This window comes from Mustela erminea, chromosome 5, assembly GCF_009829155.1.
Source record: "Mustela erminea isolate mMusErm1 chromosome 5, mMusErm1.Pri, whole genome shotgun sequence".
Taxonomy (NCBI): Eukaryota; Metazoa; Chordata; class Mammalia; order Carnivora; family Mustelidae; genus Mustela; species Mustela erminea.
Genome location: NC_045618.1, coordinates 106250469 through 106267333, shown reverse-complemented (window position 1 = coordinate 106267333; position 16865 = coordinate 106250469). Strand labels below are relative to the sequence as shown.

The 16865-nt window shown below is 35.5% G+C and overlaps 1 protein-coding gene across 8 annotated transcripts in view; it reads right to left on the bottom strand.

Annotated features, from left to right (window-relative positions):
* The window catches only part of KIAA0586 (KIAA0586 ortholog), a 132115-nt gene that overhangs the window by 95751 nt on the left and 19499 nt on the right, over positions 1 to 16865 (bottom strand). For all 8 annotated transcript variants that reach the window (XM_032344326.1, XM_032344328.1, XM_032344329.1 and 5 more), the window contains 7 exons: positions 15663 to 15786; positions 12173 to 12305; positions 11151 to 11368; positions 10427 to 10499; positions 8714 to 8941; positions 7291 to 7465; positions 1403 to 1600 (listed from right to left, as the gene is read on the bottom strand). In XM_032344326.1, coding sequence (XP_032200217.1) covers positions 1403 to 1600; positions 7291 to 7465; positions 8714 to 8941; positions 10427 to 10499; positions 11151 to 11368; positions 12173 to 12305; positions 15663 to 15786 — 1149 coding nt within the window. The remainder of the gene's footprint in view (positions 1 to 1402; positions 1601 to 7290; positions 7466 to 8713; positions 8942 to 10426; positions 10500 to 11150; positions 11369 to 12172; positions 12306 to 15662; positions 15787 to 16865) is intronic.

The window sequence follows — 16865 nt, the reverse complement described above, 5'->3', positions numbered from 1 at the left end:
ATAAAATACACAGCCCAGATCCTTATGGCTGAATTCTCTCTCAACTGTAAAGGAAGCACCATCCGCAATCATCTTTCCTTCTCTTGTCACTACAGTTGACACACCCACCATGTCATCCTTTCAGCAGCAACTCACACTTACCAGGCACACACGCATGCCAGACACTTCACATGCACTATCTAATTTAACCCTCAAAATAAGCCTCTGAGGTATTAATATTATCCACATTTCACAGTTGAGAAAACACATTTAGGAACAGCATAATTTGCCAAAAGTCATAACAGTAAGCAGCAAAGCCAAGACTAAAGTGTAATGTGTTATACTATGTTATTTTTATTCTCAAAACTTTATACAGCAACAATGGACAGGAATAAAACCAACAACAAAATACTAGTGATTCACTACCAAGACATAGCATGTACTCCCACTGATAGCAATTACCACAGCTATCAGAAACTTAGCTTGCACTTCAAAAGTTCCATTTATTTCCTATATTTCAAAATAAAGAGGGACAGAACAGGGCACTCTTTAAAAGCATAGTCTGACTGGGTTTGAATCCCAGCCAGACTGACTGGGTTTGAATCCCAGCTCCACTCGAGTTATATGGCCTTTGACAAATTTCTTCATTCCTCTGTGCCTTGGTTTCTTTATCTATAAAACTGGTATATTACCATGTGTTTTATAGTGTGGATTAAATAAATTCATATATGTAAAGTGCTTAGATCTGTACCAGGTACACAGCAGGGACTTTATAAGTATTAGCTACTCACAGAAGGCATGTTTGAACAGATACAGTTAGCAGGCTGACATGCTATTAACCCATAATATCAAAATTTCTCTCTTCTGCTGGAAGATATATCTAAGTCCTTCATCAAATTTAAGAAAGAAGAGCAAAGAAGAGCAGTAAAAGAAAAAAATAATAGTTAACTAGATTTGAAGAGCTAGTGAGGAAGCAAAAATTATTTGTTGAATTTTTACAATGAATCTGAGAGACCTCAAACAAGTAAATAACCAACTACTGTGTTTTAGAATACCACACAATTTTTACTTACCACAGCCTAGTTCAAAAGCACATACAATTACTTCAAAGTACTTTGCTGGAGACAGGACATTAAATTCTTTAATTATTATGAAATCTATAACATTCTAAACCTTTTTTTTACTTTGTCTCCTCTATAGCAATGTATTCTAAAATACCAAAGGAATGTTTCCTGTGAGTGAAACTATAGTGGGAGCCCGTTATTTAAGAGCTTGCTATTACATGGAGTAAGACACATTCGGAGGCCCTGCCCACAAATACCACAGAGAGAGGAAAAGGTAGGAGACTATCACGTCATTTTGAAAGTTCTGCCACTGCTGACAAGAATTTAAAATTGGCCCTATGTATTTTGCTGGGACTCACCTAAAAGAATAGCCATAGGAATTAGATGACCTTCCAGTGTACCGGAAACAGTAGGCATTTCTCTGCTCGGGCTGAACAAGTACTGCTGATCACTAGGAGGCAGCACAGCAGGCACAGAATGTTGGGGCTTGGAATCCATTTTCACAGGTTTTGTTGCATAAAAGTCAGTTTGTGTTCTTATTGACTTGACTTTAGTGCCTGTAATAATAATAGTCAGTAACAGAGATTTTAAAATATTGTTGGAACGCCTATCCAGCTAGAAATACAGTAACTCTCCTTTACAGAAAGATCTTATTCTATATAATAAGGTGTAATTACAAGGCCTTAAAATAGAAGTAACACAGAAACCAGGGGTTGGCAAAAACGTTCTGTTAAAAGGTTAGATAGTAAACACCTTAGTCTCATGGGCCTTGTGCTCTCAGCTCCGACATCTTAATTCTGCCACTAAAACATGAAAGCAGTCATGTTACAGTCACAAATAAATGAGTGCAGCTAGGTTCCGATATTACTTCTAAGAATAGGCAGCTAACTTGTAGGCCATGGTTTCTGAGCTCCTGAATACATGTAACAACTTGCTCAACTACTACGACAAAACAAATTCAGTGATTTAATGATTGGGGGGAAAATGTTGAATAAAAGATTAAGAAGAGGGGCGCCTGGGTGGCTCAGTGGGTTAAGCCGCTGCCTTCGGCTCAGGTCATGATCTCAGGGTCCTGGGATTGAGTCCCGCATCGAGCTCTCTGCTCTGCAGGGAGCCTGCTTCCTCCTCTCCCTCTCTCTGCCTGCCTGTCTGCCTGCTTGTGATCTCTGTCTGTCAAATAAATAAATAAAATCTTTAAAAAAAAAAAAAGATTAAGAAGACTATTCAGATTCAGACTGTATTATTTATTTAACTCATTACATTATTTCCCTATGGGTACAAAAAAGTTAATTACACCTTTACTCATGACATAATTCTGAATAACCAATCTTTATCCTCTGAAATTATCCACAGTCAAATTCTATATCTATTCAAACCTTACAGGAGTTAATATCATTGTATTTTTTCCATTCTTGTGAATTAAATCCATATAGACATTAAATCCTGAATTCTTTTTTTTAAAAAGTTTATGTATGTATTTATTTATTTATTTTAGTCATCTCTACGTTTAATGTGGGGCTCAATCTCACAACCCTGAGATCAAGAGTCGCATGCTCTTCCAACTGAGCCAGGCAGATGCCCCTGAATCCTGAATTCTTAAAAACTTAGAAATTTGTCTGATTTCTATGGAACCTGAGGAAAGTGAAAAAAAGTAAAAACATAAAGGAGAAGAGGCTATCTTCTAAATAAACTTCTCACATAACTACATTTTTACTTTTATATGGGAGTAATTTTATGAATCTAGACTTTTAAATATAGCTCCATGATGCCAGGTAGAAACATTTTAGTACCACATCTGTATTTCTTTTTTCATTCTGTTGTCTTGTATTCATTCATTCAATTAAATGAATTTTTCTTGAGTGCTCATTTAAAATATTTGTTTTCAGCATTTCATAGGCATTGCTCCAGATACAGGAAATACAGTACTGAATAAACCATCTGTATTCACGGAGTTTACAGTCTAGTAAGGAAAACAATCAATAAACAAAAATATAACACCCGGCCTTTTTCCAAAGAAGGTAGACAGAAGGCCAATAGACATATGAAAAGATGCTGACATCACTCATCACCAGGGAAATGCAAATCAAAACTACAATAGAGATTATCACCTTATACTATTACAATGGCTAAAATAAAAAACACAAGAAATAAGTGAATGTGGAGAAAAAGGAACCCTCATGCATTGTTATTAGGAATGTAAGTTGGGGGGCACCTGGGTGGCTCAGTGGGTTAAGCCTCTGCCTTCGGCTCAGGTCATGATCTCAGGATCCTGGGATCGAGTCCTGCATCAGGCTCTCTGCTCAGCGGGGAGCCTGCTTCCCCCTCTCCCTCTGCTGCTCCCCCCACTTGTGCTTTCTCGCCTTCTCTCACTCTCTGTCAAATAAATAAATTCTTAAAAAAAAGGAATGTAAGTTGGTATAGCTGCTATGGGAAACAGTATGAAGTTTCCTCAAAAAATTAAAAATAGAAATACCATATGATCCAATAATTCCACTATTGGGTATTTACCAAAGAAAATGAGAACACTAGTTCAAAAAAGATATATGGAAAAAAAATAAAAAGATATATGCACCCTTATGTTTACTGTAGCATTATTTGCAATAGCCAAGATATGGAAGCAACTTAAATGTCCATCGATAGACAAATGAAGATGTGGAATATATGTACAGTGGTTTATTACACAGTCATAAGAAAGGAGATTGTGCTATTTGAGAAAACATGGATGGACCTAGAAGGTATTGTTCTATATGAAATAACTCAGACCGAGAAAGACAAATACCATATGATTCCACTTATAAGTGGAATCTAAAAACAAATAAGACAAAAAGCAGAATCAAGTCAGTCAGAGAAAGACAAATAACCTTTGATTTCATTCATATGTGGAAATTAAGAATCAAAACAGATGAACATGGGGGAAGGGAAGGAAAAATAAAATAAGATGAAAACAGAGAGGGAGACAAACAATAAGAAACTCTTAACTATAGGAAACAAACAGGGTTGCTGGAGGGGAGGTGGGTAGGGGGTTGGGGAAACTGGGTGATGGGTGTTAAGGAAGGCACTTGATGTAATGAGCACTGGGTGTTATATAAGACTGATGAATCAATGACCTCTACTTCTGAAACTAATAATACAGTATATGTTAACTAAATTGAATTTTTTAAAAAACAAGTAAACCCAGAAGAAAAGACCAGAAATTTACCAGATTTTGTAGTGAGATTACAGAGAATATAAAACTTATAAAGCCTCGGGGCGCCTGGGTGGCTCAGTGGGTTAAGCCGCTGCCTTCGGCTCAGGTCATGATCTCAGAGTCCTGGGATCGAGTCCCGCATCGGGCTCTCTGCTCAGCGGAGAGCCTGCTTCCCTCTCTCTCTCTCTGCCTGCCTCTCCATCTACTTGTGATTTCTCTCTGTCAAATAAATAAATAAAAATCTTAAAAAAAAAAAAAAACCTTATAAAGCCTTTTTCTGTATTTTCTGTACTTTTAAAATTTAAAATAATGAATAAACTATAAATTATTAATCTTCAGTTACATCTATAGCAAGGATAGTTGAGGCCCTATCCCATAGAAAAATGTTTATTTTTGTTTTGATTGCTCAATAAATACAAGTTTTCTTTGTTAAAAACAACAACCAAAAAAACCAATAAACCTAAAAACAGAATCAGACCTATAAACACAGAGAATAAACTGGTAGTTGCCAGAGGGGAGGTAGATGGGGGTTGGACAAAATGGGTGAAGAGGAGAGGGAGATCCAGTCTTCTAGTAGTGGAATGAATAGCTTATGGGAATTAAAGGCAGAGCATAAGGAATACAGTCAATGGTACTATAATAGCAATCTAACAGGGCAGATGGCAGCTACCACAGTTGTGGTAAACAAAGCATAATGTATAACCTTGTCAAATCACTAAGTTATACACTGAAACTAATGTAACATTTGTGTCAACTATACTCAAATTTTAAAAAAGCATTAAAAAATAAAAATTAAAAATCATATATATAGGGATGCCTGGGTGGCTCAGTGGGTTAAGCCTCTGCCTTCGGCTCAGGTCATGATCTCAGGGTCCTGGGATCGAGCCCCGCATAGGGCTCTCTGCTCAGCGGGGAGCCTGTTTCCTCCTCTCTCTCTGCCTGCCACTCTGCCTACTTGTGATCTCTCTCTCTCTGTCCAATAAACAACTAAAATCTTTAAAAAAAAAAAAGAGAGCAAGAGAGAAAGAAAAGTGTTGGAGGTAATTTTTTGGATAGCATGGTCAGGGTAGACCTCTCTGAGGAGCGAACAGCTAAAAGCAGCAATCCAAAGAGCTGAGAGAGTAAGCCATGCAAACAGCTGAGGGAAAAGCTCTCTGGGAAGAGAAAATGACAGGCACCAAGGCCCAAGAATAAGCGCGTTTCCACAGTTTCTTAGTCACATCCATCATACTTAAGGGACGCCTGGGTGGCTCAGTTGGTTGGACGACTGCCTTCGGCCCAGGTTATGGTTCCAGAGTTGCGGGATCGAGTCCCACATCGGGCTCCCAGCTCCATGGGGAGTCTGCTTCTCCCTCTGACCTTCTCCTTGCTCATGCTCGCTCTCACTGTCTCTCTCTCAAATAAATAAAAATCTTTAAAAAAAAAAAAGTGTTACTTAAAATTATTTTTGGATTTTTAAGTATTTTAAGACCTCAAGTTATTTTTTGCATCGGCTGTCAAAAGCCCAAATATAATAGCAAAGTGCCAATAAACAAGCAGAAACAAGTATCATCCATAAGCTTTATACTTATTAATACCAGTAGGATTTCTAGATAAACTGACACCCGATATGATCACCTAGCTTTTAAAAATGAAAAGAATGAGAAGCGAGTTGGGGAAAATTGGAAGGGGAGACGAACCATGAGAGACTGTGGACACTGAGAAACAAACTGAGGGTTTTGGAGGGGAGGGGGGTGGGGGGTTGGGTAAGCCTGGTGGTGGGTATTATGGAGAGTATGTATTGCATTGAGCACTGGGTGTGGTGAATAAACAATGAATTCTGGAACAATGAAAAGAAATAAAATAAAATAGAATGAAAAAAAATGAAAGGAATGGAAAAATGAAAGCAATGCCACAGCTCCAACTTCCAGAAAGGATAAGAAACAAAAATGAGTTGGTATCCCATAGTTACCACATACTGCAGAAGCTTACTGGCTGCCAGAGTACAAGCTGAGAAATTTCAAAATGTAACCACAGTCAACAGACTCCCTATTTAATTAAGACTACGGACACTGAAAAACAATCTGAGGGGTTTGAAGCGGCGGGGGCGGGGGGGTGGGGTGGGAGGTTGGGGGAACCAGGTGGTGGGTATTAGAGAGGGCACGGATTGCATGGAGCACTGGGTGTGGTACAAAAACAATGAATACTGTTCTGCTGAAAATAAATTTTAAGAAATTAATTATTATAAAAAAAAATATAGGACCCTCCATAATGAGTAAATAAATGCCCTTTTTCACAAAAAAAAAAAAGAGTTACATTTAAATATTACTAGAGAGGAGTGCCTGGATGGCTCAGTCGGTTAAGTGTCCAACCCTGATTCAGCTCAGATCATGATCTCTGGACATGGGATCAAGTCCTGCAGGGGGGTCCACACTCAGTGGGTAATCTGCTTGAGGATTCTCTCTCTCTCTCTCTCTCTCCCTCTCCCTTTGCCCCTCCCCCCACTCATGCATGTACATGCACGTGTGCTCTCTCTATCTAGAATAAATAAAACTTTAATAAATAAATATACTAGACTAGTGAAATAGTAGATATGAGTCAAAACATACAGTAAAAATGAAGTTATTTTAGTGGTGTACAAAAAGTACCAAAAAATTTTTTTCACCTTTACTATATAAATCCTTTTATGATCATTTATAGCATTCTTTCATAAAGAACATGATAGAGCAATATCACAGGGAAATGTCCACTTCCCCTGGATTATAATTTAAATTATTCAAGATACCATCTCATAAATGCAAACTTTATTATGCTTTATATGAAGATACCACCTAATCCTATCTTATCCCACTTATTCCCATCTTGTGCTTTGGTCTATATTTTTTCCCTACTTATTCCCATTTTATGCCTTGAAGTAGTCTATTTCTTCCTACTCTTAGAAGAATTGTTTTCCATGCCTAAGCATTATATAATTTGAACTGCATTTATAAGTCATAAAAAATAAAAGAAAAAATTAAACATTATATATTAAACTGACAGCATAAAAAATAAGGTCTACCACAGAAAAATGAGGTTCCTTACCTTTAACTCGTTCTATGACTTTCGGTCTCTGTGGTTTGGACTTAGGAGATGGAGAATTAAATCGGAGATATGGTCCTTTTTTAAGAGTGCTGCGATGGCCCTGATAAATCGGTTTTCCATAAATTTGCAACATATAATCTTCATCTTGTACCACTGTGGTTGCTTTCAAAAATCCCTAAGCACACAAAGTTATTCAACTCACCAAAAAAATAGTCACCAAACAGATCTCAATTTTCTAAAGCTTTCTTATGCCAGCTTAAGTACGATAATAAGAATTATCAGGTCAGGAAAGTCCTCTATTTTAAATGGCTCTTAAATTCTAGATACAATTTTCAAACTATAGTTTTAATGTTTTATGGTTTTCATAAACATGAAAGGTAAATATAAAAGCCATCCACTCAAGAAACATAAAGGTTCTTATACTACTAAGTATATTTTTAGCCCCACAAAGTAAGGTTTAAACACATTTTATAAAATTATATTCAATCACAATAATATAACATAAATCAAGTCTTTAAAATGATTTTTTATATTCTTAATTCCACCTTTAATCTTTTAGCATTTTTTTTTTAAGGATTTTATTTATTTATTCGACAGAGAGAGATCACAAGTAGGCAGAGAGGCAGGCAGAGAGAGAGAGAGGAGGAAGCAGGCTCCCTGCTGAGCACAGAGCCCGATGCGGGACTCGATCCCAGGACCCTGAGATCATGACCTGAGCTGAAGGCAGCGGCTTAACCCACTGAGCCACCGAGGCGCCCCTCTTTTAGCATTTATTGAGTGCTTTATTTATTTAGCATTTATCTACTACTACTATTTAGCATTTATCTAGTAGATAAATTTATTTATTTATTGAGTGCTAATTTATTTAGCATTTATTTAGCATTTATCTACTAAGTGCTCAGTACTAAATTAGACGCTTTATTGATGTGTCCAACAATCCATGTTTGGTATTAAGAAAGTTACAGCCTAATGAGAGCAGCCAAAAACATACCCTCCACAGCATCTAGTACCAAATCTCACAATCACTAGGCACTAGACATATTCGCTAAACTGGAAAATAAACCCAAAAAAAGGTATATTCACACATATACATGCAAAGACAAAATACAATTTTGAGTAGCACAAATAAGAGAATCTAATTTTTAGACTAGATGACCTCTAGATATACCTGTTATAACTAAAATATGATGATTCTAAGTTTGAGATCTCAGAAGGAAGAAATTATGTATTTTGTGCACTGCTTTCCACATTATGAATTCCCAAAACCCTCAATATCAATAGTTTAAAGATAGTTTATTTTTATATAGTCCTTCACATTTTTAAAAAACATTCTCATATTCAGTTCATTATTTATAGCTTAAAGGAAATGAAGTAATTAATTATAATGCAACCTTCACATCACAAAACCAGAGTAGGATCTTACTTCTTTTCTCTCTTTCTGTAGGGTTGAAGCAGGCATGCTCTTCAAGAGTGGATTTCTAAAATGCTCCTCTTTTTGCTTTTGAGAATGTTTTCTATGAAGTACAGAATTGTTTACTGTTTTGTCTTGCATGTTAATTTTAATATCTTTACTCATATTCTGAGCTTTCTTGGTCCTTTGAGTCTTCTGATCAAATCTCTTTTGTTCATAATCTTTTCTTGCCAGTTCATCCTTAACAAAAGCAAAATTTAAAATTACTTAAAACATATCCAAGTAGTGCTTTCACAGCTAAAGTATCAGAATTTATTTTCCGCTATTAGAGAAATATACTTTGGCAGTTTCAAATACTTTGTAAATAAATTACATTGGTTTACATATGAATAAAAACTCTCTAGAAGAATAAAGAAAAACTAAAAAAAATCAGTGCCTTATGGAGCAGGGGGAATGAGAAATAATATTTGAGGTACAAGAGTAGGAGGGCAAGTTTTCATTATAAACCTCATAGTTTTTGATGTTCGAACCACAGTACTGGAGTAAATGTTGAAAAAGTTAAATTAAAAAAAATTTTTCAAAAAGTAAACAACTTTGTAATAAAAGTCTGTAATAAATATTTATAAATTAAAATAGCTCTAAGAATTAAACAAACATACTTTGTAATGAATTCACAGTAACAGAGTGACATATATTGCCAATTGTCTACAAAGCCAAAACTAACCTCCAAATCTTCTATTTAATTTTTTTTTTTGGTGCATCACATAATATTTCTTCATAACATTAGAGATATAGATTCTTAAACAACAAAGTTTAAAAATACATTTTGGCATTTATTGCTGTGGCAACTAACTAACACATCGTCTTGCTATGATTGTGAGGAAGCATATACACACATCTTATAGCCAGAAAAAAACACTTTGCACCCAAAGATGAAAATAACAGCGTTGCTTTGTCTAGTTCTGTTCCCTCAAATGTATATACATTTTAAGAATTTCTTTTAAACTACTGACCCTCTAATTAAAACTCTCCTAGATTTTTGCAATGCTAATCTCTGAAGATCCACCCTGAGCTTTGGGATGTGATAAAGTGGTACCTGTTTCATCCAGAACTGATTTGTGTAAACTTAGTAACCTTAGAAATCATGTGGGGTATTTTCCTTTACATAATATTGTTGTTTTCACTTTGGCAAGCCAGTGATTCTAAATCTGCAGTCTTGAAATGTTTTTTAAATACACTTTTTTCTTCTTTAAATACTTTTGCTAAATTTTCTTTCAAATTACTCATATTTTAGTTATTGTCCAACAATCTGCCACATAAGAGCCCTAATTTATGAGAAGAAGCACTTGCTAAGTAAAATGAAACTCATTACTAAGAGTAAAAGTACTAAGAGTAAAGAATGAAATGAAAAATTATAAGTAGACTTATACATAAGGAATGTTTTCAGAGTAAGTATGATTCTTAGAAATTATCTCTTGAGGGGTGCCTGGGTGGCTCAGTGGGTTAAGGCTTCTGCCTTTGGCTCGGGTCGTGATCCCAGGGTCCTGGGATCGAGCCCCGCTTTGGGCTCTCTGCCCGGTGGGGAGCTGGCTTCCCTCTCTCTCTGCCTGCCTCTCTGCCTACCTGTGATCTCTGTCTGTCAGATAAATAAATAAAATTTAAAAAAAAAAAAAGAAAAAAAATTATCTCTTGAGAATTCCCTTAATTGTTTTTTCCAATATCTACCTGAATTTCTGCAGAAATAGTTTTAATCCACTCATCCACTGTCTTTCTGATCCGAATCTTCTCTGACATCTCTCTACAAAAGGAAAAAAAAGAATTGTCTTAAATTAGCATTTAATGTTCTGAGAATAGGACCTAGATCAGGACTCTTATCTAGTTTTAAATCTACTAGCCCAATAGCCTTCATCTGAAAAGGAAAAAGCAACATTAATAGTTTTCATCAAATGTTTGAAGGATGTTTGAACAGATCCCAGAAGATACATATCATAGAGAGAAAAAAAGATTTAAAGGAAAATTTTACATCTGTAAAAAGTAACAGCCACATGTATATAATATCTAATTATAGTGAGTCTACATTGTCAAAGGAAATAAAGAACCTTTTCAAAACACCAAAACACATTAAGCAAAATGAAGCATATAGAAAAACAATTATGAAAGCTTATGCAGGGGCACCTGGGTGGCTCAGTCATTAAGCGTCTGCCTTCAGTTTAGGTTATGATCCCAGAGTCCTGGGATAAGCCGTAATTGGGCTCCCTGCTCAACAGAAAGCCTGCTTCTCCCTCTCCTGCTCCCCCTGCTTGTGTTCCCTCTCTCGCTGTCAAATAAATATATAAAATCTTTTTTAAAAAAAAGAAGAAAGAAAGAAAGAAAGCCAGCCAGCCAGCCAGCCAGCCTATGGGGCTGGCAGTTTCATAAATAACCTGGGGATGCCAACATCCTATCTTACCTGTTAGTAGACAAAGCATTAATAAATGAATACATGGCAGCTCCATCTTTGGCACGAATAATAGCTTCCAGGTTTTCTTCAAGGACTTTTTTATTGTTTTGTACTCCCCTCAAAATCTTCTCAGCATCTTTCAAGATGGATCTTTTATTGGTTGCTTGAAGCTTAATGGAATTCTGTGGAAGATCAGCAAGCCTTGACATAATCAGAGATTCTTTTGGCTTAAAAGAAAAAAAAGCAAAAATGTTACCATATAAAGTTCATATTCATTATTTTTTTTTAATTTTTTATTTTTTATAAACATATGTTTTTATCCCCAGGGGTCATATTCATTATTTTAATGCAAATGAGAGCTATTACTATAGTTGGGGCCAGATACTATACCAAAATATTCCAAGGACTCAATTTGTCCAATTAAAGAGCTATAAAAGAGTCCTTGCCTGATGGTAACTACACTTATTATGGTTAGTCTTTCATAATGTATGTTTGTCGAACCTCTATGTTGTACTCCTGAAACTAATATTGCATGTCAACTATACTTCAATCAGAAATAAAAAACTAAAAAATAAAGTTGGCAATTAAGGTTTCTTTCCATTTAGAAGTACTAATGTGAACGTTACATGAAATAGGGCTGGAAGTCCACGGAAGTGCTGGGCAGTCCAGTGGCCAACCAAAGTTATTATCTGGGAAAGAAAGTTAAAACAATATAAGAGCAAGCTGGCTCAGGTAGGCGTGGCAGACACTTTGGACTGGATAATCGGGGTCATTCACAGGTCTCTCTCCCCTTTTTCTCCTCTCTAATAGAAGCTGGAAAGCTAGCAGTGGCCAAGGAGTCATGAGTAGAGACCACTTAGTAAGGTCTTCTGGAAAAGTTTTGTAAAAGAGAACAGACTGGATTAACATGTCTTTTTGAGTACTGTCTCTTCATCTTTCTGCTTGCTTTCTGTCGTGGTAACTGTTATCTTTCTTCATAATTTTTACCTTTACTAATCGTCATCAATTTTAATATCCTGTTTCCACTTTACCTGGAGTATACCATTTGTTTCTTTTCTTTTTTGGCCAGGATCATGAGGAAAATCATCAGACCTCTGTACAGTCAATTTAGCTGCTCTTAGTTCTTCAGAGGAAGGAAATCTTGGAGAGGATAAAGTGTCACTGCTATGAAACAAAGTTTCATAAAACAAAGTTTCCTAAATTATCATAAATTCAGTAAACATTTGAATACGTAAATCTGAGATATCTTTTTAGTTACATATTACTAAATGGTATATTATTAAACTGTATAATGAAATTAATCGGTTAAGTGATTAAACATATCAAAAACAGAAAAACACAAGATACAAAATTACTCTGACCAGACTAGGTTAGGCATAGTAGGAAAAGAGCAGAAAAAGGTTTTGCTTTGAAGAAAAGAACGTCCAGAAGCTCTTCTAGAAGGATGGAGTGGGCACCTGGGTGGTTCAGTGGGTTAAAGCCTCTGTCTTTGGCTCAGATGGTAATCCCAGGGTCCTAGGATCGAGCCCCATATTGGACTCTCTGCTCAGCAGGAAGCCTGCTTCTCCCTCTCTCTCTCTGCCTGCCTCTTGCCTACTTGTGATCTCTGTCTGTTAAATAAATAAACAAAATCTTAAAAAAAAAAGACAGACTTATAAAGTGCCAGAACGCTAAAGGTATGCTTCAACACGATACACATGTATATGTGCGCACACACACACACACAGAGCCCCTTGACACTCAGAGAGAGACTTACAGGTTCAAGATAGTTAAGGAAGTCTCTTTCTCATTAGCAGACTTAACTCACCAAATAGAGACCTACCATACATGACAAAGAACACACACTTTACAGAACTCACCCAGGAATGTCACTAAACAAACAGCAACAACACACCCTAGGGGATGGAAGAATCTGATTTTCAGAGTTGCCACACTATATTATTTGAAATAGTCCAATTTTCAACAAAAAGTTTTGAGACACACAAAGAAACAAGAAAGTGTAGCTAGGGGCGCCTGGGTAGCTCAGTGGGTTAAAGCCTCTGCCTTCGGCTCAGGTCATGATCCCAGGGTTCTGGGATCAAGCCCTGCATCGGGCTCTTTACTCAGTGGGGAGACTGCTTCCTCCTCTCTCTCTGCCTGCCTCTCTGCCTACTTATCATCTCTGTCTGTCAAATAAATAAATAAAATCTTAAAAAAAAAAAAGTATAGCTAAACAGGAAAAAGCATAGTCGATACACACTGTGCTAGAGGAATTCCAAATATTGGATTTATTAGGCAAGAACTATAAATTAGTTATTATTAAAGGAAACTATGTTCAAAGAATTAAAAGAAAATATAAGAATGAGGTCTCACCAAGTAAAGAATATCAATAAAGAGACAGAAACTATTTAAAACAAAGACATATAAACAGGATTTCTGGAATTGAAAAATATAATTGAAATATAAACTTCAATAGAGGGCCTAAACAGCATATTTGAGTTGGCAGAAAAAAGAATTCAACAGCTTAAAGATAAGTTATTGAGATTATCCCATCTGAGAAATAGAGAAAAAAAACAATGATGAAAATTTAAGAGGGAGGCCTGTGTGGCTCAGTTGGTTAAGCATCTGCCTTTGGCTCAGGTCATGATCTCAGGGACCTGGGATCAAGCCCAGCATCATGCTCCCTGCTCAGTGGGAATATGCTTCTCCCTCTTCTTCTGCCCCCTTTCCTGCTGTACACACTTTCTCTCTCTCAAATCAATAAATAAAATATTAAAAAAAAAGAAAGAAAATTTAAGAGCCTCACAGATCTGTGAGATACTATTAAGAGTACCAATAAACAACATAGTCCTAGAAGAAGAGAAAGGTTATGTGTACTGTTTAACTATAAATAGTGGCCCAAAAAGCTCAGAAAACAACTCAGAAAGTATAGTATAAGAAACAAGAAGATTAATGTTTAGATAATATAAAAGAAGAGCATATGGAGAAATACTGGAATAGAAAAATACATAAGACAATAGAAAACACATGGCAATAAGACAGACATAACTCTTTTATTAGTAATTACATTAAAAGCAAATGGCCTAAGACTGTATTCTTCACATAAAACCACTAAAACTGTGGCTTACTTTTAATTTTTATTACCATAATTTATATGACATTCAAGATAAATAAAAATTTATAGACTAAATAAATAAAATAATATATAATAAATATAAATAATATTTATTCATAAATAAAATTTATTTTATTTATAATTATATATTGTATAGTATATAATAATAAATAATAATGGATACATAATAAATGTAAATAATAAATATAAATATTTATTTATAAATAAAATTATTTTATTCATAAATAAATATTTATATTTATTTATTTTATTTGTTATATTGTTGATATTTATTAATATTTATAAATAGAATATTTATTTATTTATTTATAAGATGAATAAAATTTATTTTATGTATCTAGGTCATGACCTAGATGTACTTGATTTTTTAAAAACTATGAATGTAAAATTTCAGGCATACACAAAAGTAGCAAGAATAGTGCAATGACTTCCATACACCCTTCGTTATATTAATCAGTAACTCATGGCTATCCTCATTTCATCCATATTCTCAATGTGGTTTACCCTATCCTGCATTGGATTATTTTTGAAGCAAATCTCAAATATCATTTCTTCAGAAATAAATAATCTGGGGGCACCTGGGTGGCTCAGTCAGTTAAGCGTCCAACTCTTAATTTTGGCTCAGGTCAGGATCTCAGGGTCATGAGATGAAGCCCCTCTGGAGGACCCACGCTAGGGGTGGAGCCTGATTAAAATTCTCTCTTTCCTTCTGCCCATCCCCTCCCACTCCTCATGCTCACCTTCCCTCTCTCAAAAAATAAGTAGAAATAGAAATAAATAACTGCATTCATTAGAATTAATCTGCATCTTGAGAAATTAAGATAAATTCAGTTTATAACTATAGTAAAGGGGTAGATATATTAACAGCAGAAAATAGTAAATCTAGGATAACTTTTTTTTTGAAGATTTTATTTATTTATCTATTTATTTATTTCAGAGAGAGAGCAAGTGAGAGAGAGAAAGAGAGAGAAGACATGAGTGGTGGTGAGGGGCAGAGGGAGAGAGAGGAGTGGACTCCCTCTGAGCAGGGAGCCGGATGCTTGATTCCAGGACTCCGAGATCATGACATGAGCTGAAGACGCTTAACCAACTAAGCTACCTAGGTGCCCTCTAAGGTAACTTTTTAAAAGCAATGTTATACATTTATCAAAATTCCTAAAGAAATTTTCGAAATATAAACAAAGTTCTTTAAAAAAGGAAAAAAAAGATTTATCTCAGAGACAGCGAAAGAGAGCACGAGTGGGTGGAGGGGTGGGTTGTGGGAGAAAAAGGTAAGGTAGCTGGACACAGCTCCATCCCAGGACCCTGGGATCATGACCTGTGCCAAAAGCAGACACTTAAGTAACTGAGCCACTACATAAAGCTCTTTTCAATATAGCTTTTATTCCAATGTCTTGTTTTTTTACCTGTCACTCTTCTCAACATTCCATCCTATTTTTGACCTAGTTAGTAAGGTTTTATCTGAAGATTCACTTTTTCTTGTTGAAGAATCATGGTTATTCAAAATCTGTTCCAATAGTCTTACATTTCCTGTAATAAAATAAATACAGTATCATTTTTCAAGTACTAAGTCATTTCCTTTTTATACAATAGCTCACATATATTTGTACTGTTATCTTCTTTGGATGATTATCTATCTACTCAATTCACTTTAAAATGTCAATTTTAAATACACTCACCCAATAAAACTAAATATTTATAACTCATGTAAGCTACATTAGTAAAATTTTAGGTCTGAATTTATTTCCATCACATAAAAAAGGAATTTGATGAGCCACGACATCATCAAAAACCCAGTAAACTGCATGATTTTTATCAATAAAGGGAGATTTGACTGTTTCTTTATAGCAACTGTTAGTCAAATCTTCCCCTTAATAAAGTTACATAGTAACTTTTATCTCTAGGTGAGGTTGGTTTATTAAAGATTTTAGTATCCTTAAAACTCTTTAAATGCATCCAAGACAAGACTCAAATTCATTTAAGTGATTCTAAGTATAAAAGCTTATATTTAACACTTTAACTTCTTTTACTAGAAGGGCTTTAAGGGTCTTTAACAAATTATTTCTTCAGGTCACTTATAAAAGTTCTTGTTTCCTATTAAATAGTTAATACTGTAACACTTTTTCCAACTGAACACAGTAACAAATGTTAAATTTCTCTGAGTTCCACTATTGAAATTCACACCTAAAAACAAAATAAGGAAACATGCTCTAAAATGATCAGCTTTTACCCTATGACCCTGTAATTGCACTACTGGGTATTTACCCCAAAGATATATTTACCCCAATGTTCATAGCAGCAATGGCCATAGTTGCCAAACTGTGGAAAGAACCAAGATGCCCTTCAACAGACGAATGGATAAAGAAGATATGGTCCATATATACAATGAGTATTATGCCTCCATCAGAAAGGATGAATACCCAACTTTTTTATCAACATGGACAGGACTGGAAGAGATTATACTGAGTGAAATAAGTCAAGCAGAGAGAGTCAATTATCATATGGTTTCACTTACTTGTGGAGCATAAGAAATAACATGGAAGACATTGGGAGATGGAGAGGAGAAGTGAGTTGGGGGAAATCGGAGGGGGAGATGAAGCATGAGAGAC